The following is a 19,073-nucleotide window of genomic DNA, read 5'->3' as shown; positions in this document are numbered from 1 at the left end:
ATCAGGGAACCAAATAAAACCACATTGACTGAACTGGCCAACTGGGCCACAAGTGAGGATAGAAGCAGGAGGCAGGCAAAAACTAGGAACTCCTAGAGACTGGGAAATACTCATGGGAGGTCAGGTGTGGCTGAGCCAGGAGCCCAGGTGAAGGTTGCCTGGGCTGTGGCATCAATGAGACAAATCAAGTGCAGAAACACAGCATGATGAGTGACCCAAAGGATGTTTATACTTTAGACATTTAGGACATTGTTATATTGGTGGCTCAGATGGTAAAGAATCTGCCTGCATTGCAGGAGACCTGGGTTTAGTCCCTGGGTTGGGAAGATCCCCTGGAAAAGGGAATGGCTACCCACTCCATTATACTTGCCTGGAGAATCTCTTGAACAGAGGAGTCTGGCAGACTACAGTCAATGGCAACAGTCAATGGTTGTAAAGAGGCAAACACGACTAAGTGACTAACACTTCACTATATTCTGAAACAGCTTCTACACCATATAAAATCCTACCAGGAGATGAGACACCGTTTCCTGTTCACAATTAATGTTCAAAATAAAGCAACTGGATCACAGATCACGACTTAATGTCCTGAAACATTTTAAAGAAAATGTATTGCATTTCTCTTCCTTCTTGCTGTGCACTCACCTTTCCCATTCACTCAGCTGAACAATGGAATTAGACTTATTGCTTCATTTTGTTTATAGCTGATTTTACAGCCCAGCTTATCATTAAGACTTTCCATCTCAATTCACAGACCCCCCAAAGCTTCCCGTGATCCTTATTTTCATCAATTCACTTAGAATGAGCTCCCATAAAACTTAATATACTATTTAAAAAAACTGAAGTTAAAACCCAAAATAAAAGGACATCTTCCATTTATAACTTCACTGAAAAACACTTCTGGAGTAGTAAATATTACTAGATGTCACCTGATTCATTTGGAAACAAATACATAAGCAAATGGGAAGAGATTCACTTTTATCCCTCTAGTCATACCTGAATAGGGACTCTCTCGATAGCCAAATTTCATTCTGTTTCATGGTTTTCCAGGAGAAAAGCAGCAGTAGCAGCACCGTGGACACACTCAGGGTGGTGGCTCCACAACGATTGAGCCACGTGCACAGCTTGCTCAGTCCGTGCACGAAAAGAATGCAGTAGCCCATGCTAGAAAAGAAAGTGGAGAAGCAGGTGAGTCTGAGAGTGTGACGGAGGCCTCTGAGCATTCCATCCCATACAACTAACTTTCAAACAGAGCCTGTGCTATGATAGAAAAACAGACACAACCTCCCTGTCAGATACATTTCCACATCAATGCTCCAGTGGGCTCCACTAGCACATTTGCTAGTTCTCTGTCCAAGTGTGGAGAACCACAGGTTCATCTTGTAGACTCCTGCTCCTAGATTTCATCAGCTCACACATCCAGAAAAGCCCATCCTGTATGCTCTTGGGTCTTGACTGGACCCTCTAAACTAATGTCCCTCGTGCTTCTAACATTGTATAAACCTTCTGGCACCATGTTTCAAATTTGGGCCCTGAGGCTTGAGAGAGACAGTCCCTGGAGGACGATCAGATCTTGAGAGGGATTCTGGTCACCAAGGAGCATTGGGTTTGGTCTCCAGAAACATGCCACCTAGTAAGTCCCCACTCTGGCAAAAGTCCTTAAGACTTTCCTTCCTGTGGGAAGGAAAATCCTCTCACAGGCCAACTCTAGAGCCTGGCAGCTTGGAGCTCATCATGGACAAGCTTCATTGATCTGATTCTCATGCTGACTGTGGCCTAGCTTTCCCAAGAGACAAGAAGAATCCTGGAGTGGGACTCTGGCACATTGCGGTCATATCTCTGAAAGCTTTGGCCTGGTGGATGGAACATGTTCCTTCCCATCATCTATGCACCCACAGAGAGGCTTCCTGCCTGCTGACTGGCCTCAGAAAAACACAAACATTTAGCTTGTACATTTCAGTCATTTTTTCCCTAAGATGACAATATAAATTATTACAGAATATTTTAACAACGAAGGGAGCTTGTATAAAGAAATCCTATATGAGTCAGACACTAATACTATAAGAAACCTTAAATCAATACATCTCATTTACTTTGCTCAACTATTTATTTGTTCTTTCACTAGTATATGACAGGCAGTATGCTGGGCACTAAAAATACAATTATAGGTAAAACACAGAATATATACCTCCTACTGTTACAGGCACCAAGAACATATCAGTGGACAACACAATCATTCCTCTCCTCCTAGAACTCATATGGAAGGAAAAAACAGCCAACAGGCAAGTAAAACACAGACCGCTGCTGCTGCTGCTGCTAAGTCGCTTCAGTCGTGTCCAACTCTGTGCGACCCCATAGACGGCAGCCCACCAGGCTCCCCCGTCCCTGGGATTCTCCAGGCAAGAACACTGGAATGGGTTGCCATTTCCTCCTCCAATGCATGAAAGTGAAAAGTGAAAGTGAAGTCACTCAGTCGTGTCCGACTCTTCGCGACCCCGTGGACTACAGCCTACCAGGCTCCTCCGTCCATGGGATTTTTCCAGGCAAGAGTACTGGAGTGAGGTGCCATCGCCTTCTCCGAAAACACAGAGTAGATCACACAGAATACAATACATTAAGCAGAGAAGAATCAAGTAGGAAAGAAAAGGCGGAGACCAGGCTGAGGTGGGGGAGATGAGCTGTACATAGGGTTAGGGAAGGCCTAACTGAAAAGGTGACATGTGGACCAGGTATTGAAATGCAGGAGGTGCACTCTGAAGGCACCCATGTCCCCAAGACCAGCTGTCTTCTCCCCCTGCCTTCATAAAGCAGCACCACAGAGGACCAATGTTTATCGAGCACATCTAATATGCCAAGCACATTCTTGGCAGAAAGTCAGCCCATCCTCACATCCCTGGGGTTCACTGTTAGCAGCGCTGAATTCCTGATACTGAAGAAGAGAGACAAAGACATTTGCTGAATTTGGTCATGTGGCTCATGCACAAAACACCAGAAATTCCGGATTCCAGAGTCCACACTCCATCTGCTGTCCTGACATTGGGGTTCTGCCTTGACTGGTGGATGCCTGTGTTCCTCACACCTTATCACACAGCTTCGCCTACTTCCTTCCCAAGCACTCCATTCACGAAATCTCAATGGTCGTTAACAGTTTCCTTGTAGGAAACAGAGCTGCCATCTGGCAGAGCAGTGGGGAAGTGAAACACTGGGATCCCAACAACTCCAGAGGAACGTGGCAGAATACAAGGATGACTAAGATAACAGCAGCCAAATGAACTATTTTATACGTTTGCACACTTGTTGAGTGTTTCCTACGTGTCAGTTCAGTTCAGTTCAATACGCGTCAGGTGCTGTGCTAAGAGCTTTATGTGGACCTGTCCACAATATCTGTAGGGCTTGGAACAAGGGTAGTACTGGCTTTAAATATATTATCTAATTAAAAAATTCAATCTTCAGTATCTTCGACTTCATAAATGAAGAAACTAAAGCTTTTGTTGTTGTTGTTCAGTTGCAAAGTTGTGTCTCTTTGCAACTCCATGGACTGCAGCACACCAGGCTTGCCTGTCCTTCACTATATTCCAGAGTTTGCTAAAACTTATGTCCAATGAGTTGATGATGCCATCCAACCATCTCGTCCTCTGTCATCCCCTTCTCCTCCTGCCCTCTATCTTTCCTAGCATCAGGGTCTTTCGCAATGAGTCAGCTCTTCACATCAGGTGGCCAAAGTATTGGAGCTTCAGCTTCAATATCAGTCCTTCCAATGAAAATTTAGGGTTGATTTCTTTTAGGATTGACCGGTTTGATCTCTTTGCTGTCCAAGGGACTCTAAAGAGTCTTAGAGAATTTAAATAACTTGCCCACAGCTCCAAAAGCTAGGAAGAGAGTCAGATCAGAAGTCCCATGGCCCTAATGTTCTGCTGTAATTCAGGAGTTGGCACACCTTTTCTGTAAGGGGCCAGAGAGTAAATATTTCAGGCCATATGGCCTCTGTCCTTCCTACTCAACTCTATCTTTGTAGCAGGAAAGCAGCCATTGACACTTATGTAAACGAATGAGCATGGCTGTGTTCCAACAAAATGTATTTATAAAAACAGGCGGTGGGCCAGATTCCACTCACAGGCCTGTCGTTGAGCCTTGCTACGGCCAACACGAAGGGGAACAGCGCTCCTTCCACTCAGCACAGGCCTTGGGATCAAGTAACACAGTCATTTTCTTTTCAGAAGTCCTTTTGTTGACATATGGTTTAAAGAAATGTTAAGCCATATAAAATAATCTCCATTTAGGTTTGCAAATTTCTCAGAGGATATCACATTCTTAAGAACTTGAACACAATATCAGAGATTAAGATGCTTCTCTATTATGACATTTCATCTTTCAACATCTGCTTTACTGCAGCTCTCAGCTGCAGGGGGTACGAATGCTTTCTTCATTGCTGGGGCAGCAAAAGCCCTCATTTTGAAACTGGAAAAATCAAGCAAATGAGAAACTACATACTTTTTTGGCCTCCAGGGAAATGAAACCAAACTCCAGTTTGGTCTGGCTAACCTGTTGAAGGAAAATGTGGATTCTGACTAGAGATGGCCACAGAGAGCCCAAAAGAGTCAGTGCAAACCATTGACAGCTGACAACATCATAACCTGGAGAACCCAGAACCCAACTGGCTGTGGAATGGCTTAGCTCAGTACAGAGGCATTTTCAAAGCACGCTTGAGAAGCACCACGGCTGTCCCAGAGAAGAAAGCACAGAAATGCTCTCTCATTCACAGGCCACAGGTATCTCCAATTTTGAATAGATTTTATTGACAAGCTGCTCAGCATGCAGCACTTGTACTAACTAAAGAAATTTACATCTCTCCCTTAAAAGACGCAAATCCAAAGAGAGCTGAATAGGAAATCTGAATCAACAATGTCTTTCCTTTCAAATTAGAATAAAAAAATGTTTACACCTGTTGTTTGAGAACTTTGTGAGCAGTTAATCATCCTGCAAATAGTACAAATGTACTTTCAGGAACCTTAAGGGGAAGAAGTTCTTAAGTGATAAAAGTAACAACATTTTCCCTTCCCATTTACATCAACCTGGAGAGATGACAATTTTCTATGACTGGGCCAAGGATTTAATGAAATTTGCTTTAGTTTCACTTTTTGTTTAATTATAGGCAGCAAAGAGAATCTTTCAGTTGTTAAGGTAGAACTGAAATTCTACCTTTTAATTTAACAAGCTCAAATTACCCACTGAATGTACCCATAAGTAGCATTAATGATACAAGACAGACACATTCTATTTTACTACTCTAAAAAATTCCCAACTTTAGACTGTTTAAGTGAAACACATCCCTGATTAACTTCACATTGATCTGTTGAATCCCCATCTGGAAATTTATCTGACCTTAAGATCTTATTCCAGTCTCATGAATGCTGACCCCAAATGGTTAAACAATAAAGCCCTGGAACCTTGAACCCAAAACAAGTGTTTGATGCTCTAGCAAAGGAAACAACAGGAGTCAATGGCGGCTCCTCAGCTCAGATTGAACCCAGAAGCTGGCAGTTCCATGAGCCCAGACTCATCAGTGTCCCAATTTATTGCCATTTCATTTATTATCTCAAACACTTGATGGATGGGGAAATATCCCCAAAGATAGAATGTATCTGGATGTGAAAGTTTATTCATAGTCTAGAGAAAGACTAGACTTGTGTATTTCCTTAGCTCCACATCCCAGGGGTGCTAGTCTAGGTTTATTAATGTTCTTAATTAATAAGAGAAGCTTCTTAATGTTTATTTTGTCACCTCCACTGGCTTTGTTCATAGTAATGTCTCCTAAGGCCCACTTGACTTCACACTCCAGAATGTCCGGCTCTAAATGAGTGACCACACCATTGCGGTTATCTGGGTCATTAAGACCTTTCCTATATAATTCTGTGTATTCTTGCCACCTCTTCTTAATCTCTCTGCTTCTTAGGTCCTTACTGTTTCTGTCCTTAACCATGCCCATCCTTGCATGAAATGTTCTCTTGATATCTTCAGTTTTCTTGACAAACACATCCACAATTGAGTGGTGTTTCTGCTTTGGCCCAGCTGCTTCATTCTTTTATTATTATTTTTTTAATTTTATTTTTAAACTTTACAATATTGTATTGGTTTTGCCAAATATCAAAATGAATCCACCACAGGTATATATGTGTTCCCCATCCTGAACCCTCCTCCCTCCTCCCTCCCCATACCATCCCTCTGGGTCGTCCCAGTGCACCAGCCCCCAGCATCTAGTATCGTGCATTGAACCTGGACTGGCGACTCATTTCATACATGATAGTATACATGTTTCAATGCCATTCTCCCAAATCTTCCCACCCTCTTCCTCTCCCACAGAGTCCATAAGACTGTTCTATACATCAGTGTCTCTTTTGCTGTCTCGTATACAGGGTTATTGTTACCATCTTTCTAAATTCCATATATATGTGTTAGTATACTATATTGGTGTTTTTCTTTCTGGCTTACTTCACTCTGTATAATAGGCTCCAGTTTCATCCATCTCATTAGAACTGATTCAAATGAATTCTTTTTAATGGCTGAGTAATACTCCATTGTGTATATGTACCGTGGCTTTCTTACTCATTCATCTGCTGATGGACATCTAGGTTGCTTCCATGTCCTGGCTATTATAAACAGTGCTTCGATGAACATTGGGGTACACGTGTCTCTTTCCCTTCTGGTTTCCGTAGTGTGTATGACTACTAGAACTAATCAATGATTATAGTAAAGTTGCAGGATATAAAATCAACACACAGAAATCCCTTGCATTCCTATACACTAATGATGAGAAAACAGAAAGAGAAATTAAGGAAACAATTCCATTCACCATTGCAACGGAAAGAATAAAATACTTAGGAATATATCTACCTAAAAAAACTAAAGACCTATATATAGAAAACTATAAAACACTGGTGAAATCAAAGAGGACACTAATAGATGGAGAAATATACCATGCTCATGGATTGGAAGAATCAATATAGTGAAAATGAGTATACTACCCAAAGCAATTTATAGATTCAATGCAATCCCTATCAAGCTACCAGCGGTATTCTTCACAGAGCTAGAACAAATAATTTCACAATTTGTATGGAAATACAAAAAACCTCGATTAGCCAAAGCTATCTTGAGAAAGAAGAATGGAACTGGAGGAATCAACCTACCTGACTTCAGGCTCTACTGCTTTATTCTTTCTGGAGGTATTAATAATTCCCCTCTGCTTTTCCCCAGTAGCATATTGGACACCTTCTGACCTGGGGGCAGAGTCTCATCTTCAGTGTCACATCTTTTTCCCTTTTCACTGGGTTCTCGTGGCACAAATATTGGAGTGGATTGCCATTTCCCTCTGCAGTGGACCACGTTTTGTAAGAACTCTGCACTCTGATCCATTTGTCTTGGGTGGGCCTGCACAGCATGGCTCATAGCTCTGCTGAGTTACGCATGCCCCTTTGCCATGACAAGTCTTTGATCCATGAAGCGAAGTTGTTTGTACTACAATTACCTTGAAAGGCTGTTGCATGGAGTAAATGAAATAACACATGGATGTGTTCTCTGAACTGAATACAGGTATCAGTGATCTCAAGGACAATGTCTATCTGTTCATGTGTGTATTTAGTACACTATTACATCAATTAGGGTTAATAGCAAGGAAAGATAAGAAAGCCTTCCTCAGTGATTGGTGCAAAGAAATAGAGGAAAATAATAGAATGGGAAAGACTAGAGATCTCTTCAAGAAAATTAGAGATAACAAGGGAACATTTCATGCAAAGATGGGCTCAATAAAAGACAGAAATGGTATGGACCTAACAGAAGCAGAAGATATTAAGAAGAGATGGCAAGAATACACAGAAGAACTGTACAAAAAAGATCTTCATGACCCAGATAATCATGATGGTGTGATCACTGACCTAGAGCCAGACATCCTGGAATGTAAAGTCAAGTGGGCCTTAGAAAGCATCACTACGATCAAAGCTAGTGGAGGTAATGGAATTCCAGTTGAGTTATTCCAAATCCTGAAAGATGATGCTGTGAAAGTGCTGCACTCAATATGCCAGCAAATTTGGAAAACTCAGCAGTGGCCACAGGACTGGAAAAGGTCAGTTTTCATTCCAATTCCAAAGAAAGGCAATGCCAAAGAATGCTCAAACTACTGCACAATTGCACTCATCGCACACGCTAGTAAAGTAATGTTCAAAATTCTCCAAGCCAGGCTTCAGCAATATGTGAAGCGTGAACTTCCAGATGTTCAAGCTGGTTTTAGAAAAGGCAGAGGAACCAGAGATCAAATTGCCAACATCCGCTGGATCATGGAAAAAGCAAGAGAGTTCCAGAAAAGCATCTATTTCTGCTTTATTGACTATGCCAAAGCCTTTGACTGTGTGGATCACAATAAACCATGGAAAATTCTGAAAGAAATGGGAATACCAGAACACCTGATCTGCCTCTTGAGAAATTTGTATGCAGGTCAGGAAGCAACAGTTAGAACTGGACATGGAACAACAGACTGGTTCCAAATAGGAAAAGGAGTTCGTCAAGGCTGTATATTGTCACCCTGTTTATTTAACTCATACGCAGAGTACATCATGAGAAATGCTGGACTGGAAGAAACACAAACTGGAATCAAGATTGCTGGGAGAAATATCAATAACCTCAGATATGCAGATGACACCACCCTTATGGCAGAAAGGGAAGAGGAACTCAAAAGCCTCTTGATGAAAGTGAAAGTGGAGAGTGAAAAAGTTGGCTTAAAGCCCAACATTCAGAAAACGAAGATCATGGCATCCGGTCCCACCACTTCATGGGAAATAGATGGGGAAACAGTGGAAACAGTGTCAGACTTTATTTTGGGGGGCTCCAAAATCACTGCAGATGGTGATTGCAGCCATGAAATTAAAAGACGCTTACTCCTTGGAAGGAAAGTTATGACCAACCTAGATAGCATATTCAAAAGCAGAGACATTACTTTGCCAACAAAGGTTCGTCTAGTCAAGGCTATGGTTTTTCCTGTGGTCATGTATGGATGTGAGAGTTGGACTGTGAAGAAGGCTGAGCGCTAAAGAATGGATGCTTTTAACTGTGGTGTTGGAGAAGACTCTTGAGAGTTCCTTGGACTGCAAAGAGATCCAACCAGTCCATTCTGAAGGAGATCAGCCCTGGGATTTCTTTGGAGGGAATGATGCTAAAGCTGAAACTCCAGTACTTTGGCCACCTCATGCGAAGAGTTGAATCATTGGAAAAGACTCTGATGCTGGGAGGGATTGGGGGCAGGAGGAGAAGGGGACGACAGAGGATGGGATGGCTGGATGGCATCACTGACTGGATGGACATGAGTCTGGGTGAACTCCGGGAGTTGGTGATGGACAGGGAGGCCTGGCGTGCTGCGATTCATGGGGTCGCAAAGAGTCGGACATGACTGAGAGACTGATCTGATCTGATCTGATTGTTTTATTCCTTTTTTCAGGCTAAGTACTGGGCAGATAACAGGAGCTGCTTCATAAGTATGATTGAACACTGTGGTTGAAGGCATCAGAAACTAAAACTGTGTACAAGCCCCTGTGTCCTTGTCTTTTGAAGTAAAATGTTGACTCAAGTTAATGACTGGGAAATAGGAAGATATAGAAACAAAGAAGAGGTCTTGGGCTAGGGAACTGGAAAAAATTTAGACTATGATTCTGCCACACAGCAGAATCACCCAACTCCCAGTTCCCTAAAATATATAGATAAAGGTCTGAAACACATTCTTGTTTTTACTGGAAGCAGACCCCGTCCAGATGAAAACTGCTGACCACCAGAACACAGACCCTACACTGGTTGAAACCAGAAGACTGATGATGCTTGAATGAAAGCCAATTCAAGAACTGTCCAGGAGCTGATCACGCTCTGCTCCTTAAACACTGTTAAACTCTTCACTACCCCTTCCAGGGTGGTTCACACAGCCTCGAGGGCATTAGCCTACTGTCGTCCCCTTTGCCTGGCAAAGCAATAAAAGCTGTTCTTTTCTACTTCACCCAAAACTCTGTCTCTGTGTTTCTGTTCAGCATCAGTGAAGAGAGGCCAAGTTTTGACAACAAAGCTAACATGGAAACAAAAGTGAACTTAAAAATGCATCAGTTCAAAGTGGAACCCAAAGATGACTATCACCAGGGGAACTGTCCATACTCGAGGTGTCGTGTTTCCCTTTGCAGGCGCCTTCACCTGGCTTATTTCCGTCTCAGCTGGTTCAAGTGGCCACATCCAAATTTTCCATCTGAGCTGAAAGGCCTTTTGGTCAAAGCCAAACACCTCGAAAGTAAATGAATCTACATCTAAGACATCCTTCTCAACCCTCCTACAGCATACTCAGCATTAGGACCTGAATTCTGCCACTAATTCTTCCACAAACTACCAAATTCTAGAGTCGAGCATCTTCACTTTTGAAGCAAAAGCATAATGGACAGACAACTCACTGCTGCTGCTGCTAAATTGCTTCAGTCGTGTCCGACTCTGTGCGACCCCATAGACGGCAGCCCACCAGGCTCCCCCGTCCCTGAGATTCTCTAGGCAAGAACACTGGGGTGGGTTGCCATTTCCTTCTCCAATGCATGAAAGTGAAAAGTGAAAGTGAAGTCGCTCAGTCGTGTCTGACTCCATATACAGCAGCCCACCAGGCCCCTCCGTCCATGGGATTTTCCAGGCAAGAGTACTGGAGTGGGGTGCTTCTCTGACAACTCACTAGCTGGTGCTATACCCTTGTTTCTTCCCCATACTAACATCACCCTGACTGCATAGGCTGTGTCACGTGCCAGTGTATGCATGCTGAGTCGCTCAGTCAAGTCCGACTCTTTGTGACCCTGTGGTCTGTAACACACCAGGCTCCTCTGTCCATAGGATTTCCCAGGCAAGAATACTAGCGTGATTGCCATTTTCTTCTCCATGGGATCTTCTCGACCAAGGGATGGAATCTCCATCTCCTGCATTGGCAGGTAGACCCTACCTCTGAGCATCCAATGTTGTTTAATTTTACACAATACTCTCTAATGAAGCATGTATTTTTCTGGGTATTATGAGAAAACACAGATGTACAAAATGGTGGTCCCACCTCTGACAACTGGGGTTTATAAATGAATGGGGAGGATATTTTAAAATAACTAAAATGTATAGAAGAAGTCCCTGGTTTGAGATGTATTTCCCAGCACAGAATCCAGGCACCAAGGAAAGAAAGAGATTCACTAATAAAGATGAGGGAGTCTTAAAGGAGGGGAGGTTGAAATAGCCATACTTAAGCCCACTTATATCCTCCAGGCAAACCGTGCAGGATGCTGGGTGTGTGACACCTACTCGCTACTCTCGCTTCCACTCCCAGAGGCACATTCCATAACCTCCTTCAGTATTATGTTTCAGAATGCTAGCCTGCTAAGCTAGGGTTGCTCACTTTTTTAAAAATTTGAGATACGAGTGATGTACTAGAGTCAGGTATACAGCATCATGATCTGATATTTCTATATATTATAAAATGATCACCACAATAAGTCTAATTAACATCCATCAGCTTACATATTTACACATTTTTTTTCTTGTGATAAGAACTTTTAAGATCTATTTTCTCAGCAATTTTCAGTTATACAACACAGTATTATTAACGACACATTACATGCCCAGGGCTTCTTTAACTTATAACTGGAAGTTCGTGCCTTTTGCCCACCTTCACCTATTCTGCCCACCCCTCACACCCTGTCTCCGGCAACCACCAATCTGTTCTCTGTGTCTGTGAGCTCAGTTTTTTTGTTTCTAATGGAGTATAACTACTTTCCACTGTTGTGTTAGTTTCTGCTATACTATGAAGTGAATCAGCTATGCATAGGCATTATATCCCCTCCCTCTTGGACCTCCCTCCTGTCACCCCTCTCCCCCAGCACATCTAGGTTGTAGAGTGCTGAGTAGTGCTCCCTGTGCTCTACAGCAGCGCTGAGTAGTGCTCCCTGTGCTCTACAGCAGCTCCCCACCAGCTATCTTACACGTGGTCGTGTATATACGTGAATCTCAATCTCCCAATTCATCCCACCTTCCCTTTCTCTCTCTGTGTCCACCTGTGTGTTTTCTACATCTGAGTTTCTATTCCTGCCCTGGAAATGGATTCATCTGTACCATTTGTTTAGATTCAAAATATTAATTTTTTTCTTTTTAGGGTTGTTTACTTTTGAGCACATGAGATTAGAAAAGAGACAAAGAGTTTTGTAGAGCAAAGGAAGAGGAAGAAAAGCACTGGGGAAGGAGAGGCCTGTACTACGTTGTAATGATTTCCTTCCACTTTGGTTCCCCCAGTCTTCTCATTTGTACAGGACAGACTGAAATAATGGCTTGCAGTTACCTAGCATAGCTTACAACATTTTGCACATGTATTATTCCATTCAGTCTCATCTGAATTCAGATTCTACTATCCAAATTTTACTTTCAAATCATGGTTTCCAAGACATTTACTGCTCTCCATTTAAAACTCAGAAATAAACATTTATCTTTTATAACCAACAAAGTAACAAGGTTCTATAATATTAAGGCTTTGATTCCAGCCTAGCAAATAACTGTTCAAGTTTATCCTCCCTTTGTGCCAATAGCCAAGGACAATTAATTGAACACAACGGAACTGACTAGCTGATCCTCAGCCCATGAGCACACTGACCTCCTCTCAGCTCACTCACCTCTCACTGCTGCTCTGTTCTATGTGATCTACAGTCTCTAGATTTGTAACACAGTTGTTTGAGTTCCTTTGCAAAGTCCTGCTGCTTCCTTTCTGGTCATGACAGTCACCTAGCCCACTCACTCTCATGATGACTTGATGACTGACCACTAGTCTGGTGCAGCCCAGGACCCTCCCTACTTGGGCCCTGCTCTGGAAAGTAACCATCACAAGACAAGATCCAGCTTCTAGATCTCATCTCTCTTCTTAGTTGATGTCTCAAGAGGCTGATGGAATAGTCCATGCTGGCACAGCAAGAGCAGAGAAACAAACACTGGAGTCAAATCTTCCCATCCCTACCCTGTGGTATTCTGAAGACCAATGTTAATTGACTTTTGAAACCCCAATATAGGGCGGCGGAGGGACTCAACGTGTTGGACCCAGTACCAGTCACCTTGTGAGCAATCTGACCTGTGCTTTGAGCCTGGATTTAGATATTAGGCTTCAGCACAATTCCTGAGTCTCTTCTTATGACTTGATATGGATATGCACACATCTGACCTGTTCTCATGGCTGCAACTTCTCTTGATAAGCTGCCTGCACTATCACGGCTTGAATGGGAGCATCTGCCATTGCCCCTTGTTGTCCCACTCCAGTGATTAGGGTCCTATTTCCTCCTGGCAGGTACTCTTTATTGCTGCTAAGCAAGGACGCCCCATCAGTTCATGAGGAGGCCCCACACCAGGGCTGCCTGGACCAACTCCCAATGCCCTCTGCTGGACCCTGCAGAGGGCCTATCCACATGGCAGGTGGACTTCCTCCTCTTCCCGTCTCACCCTCAGGGGACATGTCTCCCTTTCCCTACTTGGGCATCATGCTTAAACTAAGCAGACACAAGTGGTCCCATTCCAGTACAGGACAAACTTGTGTTTCAAACCTTAAGAGGAAAAATTCAGGCTTTACCCAAGGTTATTCCAAGTCACAAAGAGTGGAACTTTGGAGCTGAAAGGGACCTTCAAGACCATGTGGCATCCTGATAACTGGACTTTAGATTTCCCAAACTGCAAAATGTCCAAGAAGGAGGAGCTGAGTTGGGGAGAAGAAATTAAGGAAGGGTTGCGCTCTCAATCCCCAGTGTGGCCACAGACAGGGACAACCGTGGCAGGAAGATATAAGCAACATTTGCGGACCACCAGGCAAGGCCAACACTCAGATTTTACAGACAGGAAAGTAATCCCCAGGATGGCCAGGCAGCGTGTTGATTCCCAAGTCAGTCTTCCTTCCACTGGATGTGCTAACGTAAGATTTTATTGATAGCAAATTATTTTTCTGTTGATTTGAGTATTTGGCAAAATTTTGATTCACTCTCAATCATCACTCTCTTCCAGCAACTCTGAAGGAACATACGCATAGAGGGCTTATCAGTAGGGGTCCCCAGCGTCAGATAACAGGACTAATGTTCCTTTAGAGGTAACATGTCTCATTTTGCATCCTGAGAAATAAATAACCTGTGTAAGATTACAAATTCCATTTAAGTATTAGTAGGTATGATTTGAAGGTATTTGTCAGAACTGAAAATGGAAATGAGTCACCTTTTTTCCATTTTCCATGTCTGATGTGTCCATTAGCTGAAGAACTATACAACTCAAATAGTATCTCTTTTCCCCTCAAACACATGTTATCTGTTTAACTTCTCCTTCCATGGTCCCAGTTTTTCTTGATCAGTTCTGTCTACATTCTTGTTTCTGCCTTCACTTACCCCTGTCTGTTCTTCCCTCTCCCCTCGTAGATGTTTTCTTAAAATAGTTCAGGAATTTGCTCTTTGACACTGAAGTAAATAAATCATCCCTAATCTGGCATTTGAATGGATCTCTGATCATATCCTATGATTTTATTTGAGAGCTCTCAACAACTATGTCTGCTTCATCAATTCAAAGAAATTTTAGTCCTTTGAAGCATTATAAAGTGGTTTTTATGAAATACAAAAAGTAGCCATTAAATTATATGCTACTCTTGAGATAAGAACAAGAGATCAAAACTTCTGTGAAAGAATGATTTAAGCCCCGAACTCCCCTGCCTGTTCAAAAAAGATATCCATAAAACTGGCATTTATCACCAGAAGAAAAGATTATTCCAATTGCTTTTGGTGGTAAAACATTGACCCTAAAGCCATACAACAGTGTGCTAAATAGATAGCCAATTTCTGTTCCTTTTATCCACAGAGTTCAAAGTGCAAGTGAGAGGCAGGTGAGATTTTGGGTCTTCGCTAGGTTAGGACGGAGGGAGAACAGAAGCCAAAAGATTTAAGTGACTTGTTCATTGTTAGGCAGAAAGGCAGAGGATGAAAGAGAACTGTGGATATGACTCATTCTGGGTTTTTCTTGTAAAATGGCCAAACCAGCCCCCTGGGGCTGCAGGGATCCACCCCGGATTCAGTGAGGGTGAACATGACCTCTGTAGTGTTCATGGATGGGATCTTAAAACTCGGAATGGGATCCTTAACTTGAACATTCGGTGAGCAGGAAATTTACCTATCAATTGAACTTTTAATTTCATCTTACTTTTGTTTGCTAAAGTTTTGGAGATAACATAGATTTTCTGCATTGATGATTTTCTGTATTAAAGATGATGATCTGTATCTTCAAGAAGGCCAGAATAGACGGTGCATATTTTCCTCAAAGCAGTTGGGTATGAATGCAGTGGGAAATGGCTCTTTCTTGTTGAGCTCAATAATGGGAGGAGAGCCATGCAGAGAGGATTCCTGTGTGTTTAAAAAGCTTGGACACATGCTTCAGCATCGTGGAAGCCAGCGTGCAGGTTTATTAAACGCACTGGCTTCACCTGGTGCTCTGGCGCCTTCCAAGGGACACTTGCAGTGTCTGTAACATTCTTTGCAGCCCTGAAGAAGATTCCAGCAGCTCCTTACCCAACTGTCTACCACCATCCGATGGGGCAGCTGGTCTCTGCTGGGTAAAATCTTTTTAGGAGAAAGTCCCCTTTTTCATGAAAACTGTCAACATGGGTAACCAGCTCCAATGAAGTTATTTAAGTCTCTTAAGTCATAGTACAGAAGTTTTACCACAAAAACTTTGATTTCTGACTCAGTTGTACAACTTTAGATAAAAGGAAATCCAGTGCCATAATTAATATGGCTCCCTTGTGGTACTCATTACAACAGCGACCATGAAGGAAGGCTGGGGTTCATGAGAGGTACAATGTCTCTCTCAAAAACTCCTCAGCTTCCTCTGACCCCAGGCTCTCAGAATCAGAAGTAAACTCTCAGGTGTGTGTTCAGAGCTGTGTATCTGGCCTGGTCACCTGCCCCCTTCATCAGCTCCAGGACCACCTCCCTGTCACACGGCCTTGGCATCTGTAACATGGATCTGAATACAGGAGATGCTGTGCAGTAAAGACAAACCCTCAGAAAATGATGACTGGCATCAGCACTACAATGCACAGATGCAGGAACTTGGAGAGGAAAGGACAGCCATCTTTTAATAAAGATCAGTTTCCTGAAACTGATTTTTGGATGACTTTGCATCAAGTTTGCCAAATGCAGCAAAATTCAAATAGGTTCTGAGAGGCGGGCACGTGCTCTTGGTAATATTGATGTTTTCTTTCTATTTCAAACTTTTAATCCCAATCAGCGTATTCCTAGTGGGAAAAGGGCAGTGGTACCACTTTGACTATTTTGGAGAAAAGGAATGGAGTCAGAGAAAGGCCTAGCTGTGATGTGGCGGCACAGGGAGGGCCAGAGCTGGATGATTCTGTGGGTGGAGGACACACCTGCTGGGGTGACAGAACCCCTGACTTTAAATAAGATAGCTTACACATGGTTGATGACAATATTATGGGCTTCCCCGGTGGCTCAAATGGTAAAGAATCTGCCTGCAATACAGGAGACTGAGGCTCAATCCCTGGGTCAGGAAGAGCCGCTGGAGGAGGAATTGGCAACCCACTTCAGTATTCTTGCCTGCAGAATTCCATGGACAGAGAAGCCTGGCGGGCTACAGTTCTTGGGATTGCAAAGAGTTGGACACGACTGAGCAACTAACTTTCACTTTTTCTTTCATAATGTTTACCTAAATTTCTCTTACAGAAGAATTAAATTTAACCTCTTGTTTAAAATTCCAGCCTTTCATTTCCTCAAAAAATTTTCTCTTGTATTTGGATTAGAAAAGTTCACTGCCCATGTACTCAGAACCTCGATGGCTGAGGATTCAGATCTCAGGACTCCTAAAGTATCAAGTGCTGATTCCAAATGGAGTTGAGCTGAATACTTAACTATGCTCAGATTTTCTTCATCTTTTTCAACTGAGCAGAATACTGAGGTTACTATCAGAGAAGCAATGTAAGCTGGAAGGTGACAGACGGGTCAGTAGACAAGGATCCATAATCTCCCATTTTGCCACTTACTAGCTATATCACTTGGACAAGTTACTTAACTTAGAGCCCAGGCATTATTTTTGTAAAATGAGTATAATGGTATCAGCTACCTCAGAAAGCTGACATCAACAATAGTAACACTTGATATTTACTAGTCATGTACAATGCAAAGCATTTTATAGATTTTTATATGACCATCTCACTTAATGTTTATAATATCTCACTGAGTTCAGTGCCATTATCTTCATTTTACATAGATGAGGAAACAGACCTAGGGATGTCACACTCATGTCGCACTATGACTGCAGGAACATGTTTCGAACCACCACATACAGCATGAATTAACTGAGAAAATAAATATAACACACTTAGTGTTGTGACTGACATACAATAAAGATTCAACAAAAGTTCAGATACAATTAGACTGTGATATTATTTTAAAAAATATCCAACCCATCAAGTGTTTAGATTGAAAGGTGCCATTTTGTTTTTAATCAGCAGTTAAAATCTTTGGTGGAAAAAAAAAACCCCCAGAGATTCATTAATTTTTGTAGCCTCAAATCTAGTAGAGCATATGCCTGGGACAGGTGTTCTGTGAATATCTGTTAAGTGAAGAATGAATACAGATTCTACTTGGAATCAGGAGTACTGCAGACAAAACTAGACTGAAGCCACTCTCAGCTGCTCTAAGCGAAAACACACGTAGAACAGACACTGAAGTCTGCCTTTGCCCACCATATTCCTTAGTACTGACAAAGCCTCACAAGCTTGTTATCTTAAGGCAACACAGAATGCAAAGAAATTGTGCTGTATTTTTGTCTTATCAAGTAGTTCTTAGCAAGGAATAATCTCCTTCCCAAACTGTGCTGTAGACACATAAAGAAAATTAAAGGCCACCTTTTCGTTAACCAAGTCAAAACAAGAGACTGTAAAGCCTTAGGAAAGCTGTGAGGTACTTAGTTTGAGGAGCGTCCAAGGTTATGAAACTCATTTCTAATTATATGCATCTAAAAATTCTCAGTCAATATCCATAAATGAAATTAAATCTTCTTATTACTTAAATTAATTTTATTTAAATTAAAGTTAACAAATTTCTAACTCACTATGAATGAATAATTTCCTGATAATATTTTGGTTTATTGTATTTATTTTGTTGCCTTTTAGAAAAGTTCATTCTTACTTATAATTCATAAAATCACTTAATTTTAGAAAGCTTATTAAAATCTCTGTTTTAAAAATGAGAGAGAATTTTCTGGCAGCCCAGTGATTAGGACTCAGTACTTTCCCTGCTAAGGGTCAGGTTCAATCTCTGGTCAAGGAACTATGATCTCACAAGCTGCACGATGTGGCCAAAAGTAAATAAATAAATAAAGCTCTATAAGTTAAAAAAAAATTCAGTTTGTGGACTTCCCTGGTGGTCCAGTGGTTAAGAATGCATCTTTCAATGCAGGGGATGAGGGTTTCATACTTAGTCAGGAAACTAATTCCCCAGAGAAGGCAATGGCACCCCACTCCAGTATTCTTGCCTGGAAAATCCCATGGATGGAGGAGCCTGGTAGGCTTCAGTCCATGGGGTCGCTAAGAGTTGGACACAACTGAGCGACTTCACTTTCACTTTTCACTTTCATGCATTGGAGAAAGAAATGGCAACCCACTCCAGTGTTCTTGCCTGGAGAATCCCAGGGACGGGGGAGCCTGGTGGGCTGCCATCTATGGGGTCTCACAGAGTTGGACATGACTGAAGCGACTTGGCAACAGCAGTAGCAGCAGGAAACTAAGATCCTACGTGCCATGTGGCAATAAAGCCCATGTGTGGCAGTGAAGACCCAGCATAGCCAAAATAAAAATAAAGAAATAACTTTCTAAAGTTTAAAAAGAAATGAGTGTAAAAAAATCATGTTCTGCTTAAGGTCACACAATAGATAAATGGCAGAACCATTTCAGGGACATTTTCAGGCTTCTGAAAAGAAACATGGCCTTGGAATGCTGACATTTCAATAAGATAAGAGAACAG

General features: G+C 42.2%; 1 protein-coding gene across 2 annotated transcripts in view; it reads right to left on the bottom strand.

Annotated features, from left to right (window-relative positions):
- Positions 1 to 19,073, bottom strand: part of TMTC1 (transmembrane O-mannosyltransferase targeting cadherins 1) — a 311,748-nt gene that overhangs the window by 89,955 nt on the left and 202,720 nt on the right. For both annotated transcript variants that reach the window (XM_059886525.1, NM_001192761.3), the window contains exon 10: positions 997 to 1,164. In XM_059886525.1, the coding sequence (XP_059742508.1) occupies positions 997 to 1,164 (168 nt within the window). The remainder of the gene's footprint in view (positions 1 to 996; positions 1,165 to 19,073) is intronic.

Source organism: Bos taurus, chromosome 5 (assembly GCF_002263795.3).
Source record: "Bos taurus isolate L1 Dominette 01449 registration number 42190680 breed Hereford chromosome 5, ARS-UCD2.0, whole genome shotgun sequence".
Lineage (NCBI taxonomy): Eukaryota > Metazoa > Chordata > Mammalia > Artiodactyla > Bovidae > Bos > Bos taurus.
The sequence above is the reverse complement of the archived record's forward strand: the minus strand, read 5'-3'. Positions and strand labels throughout refer to the sequence as shown.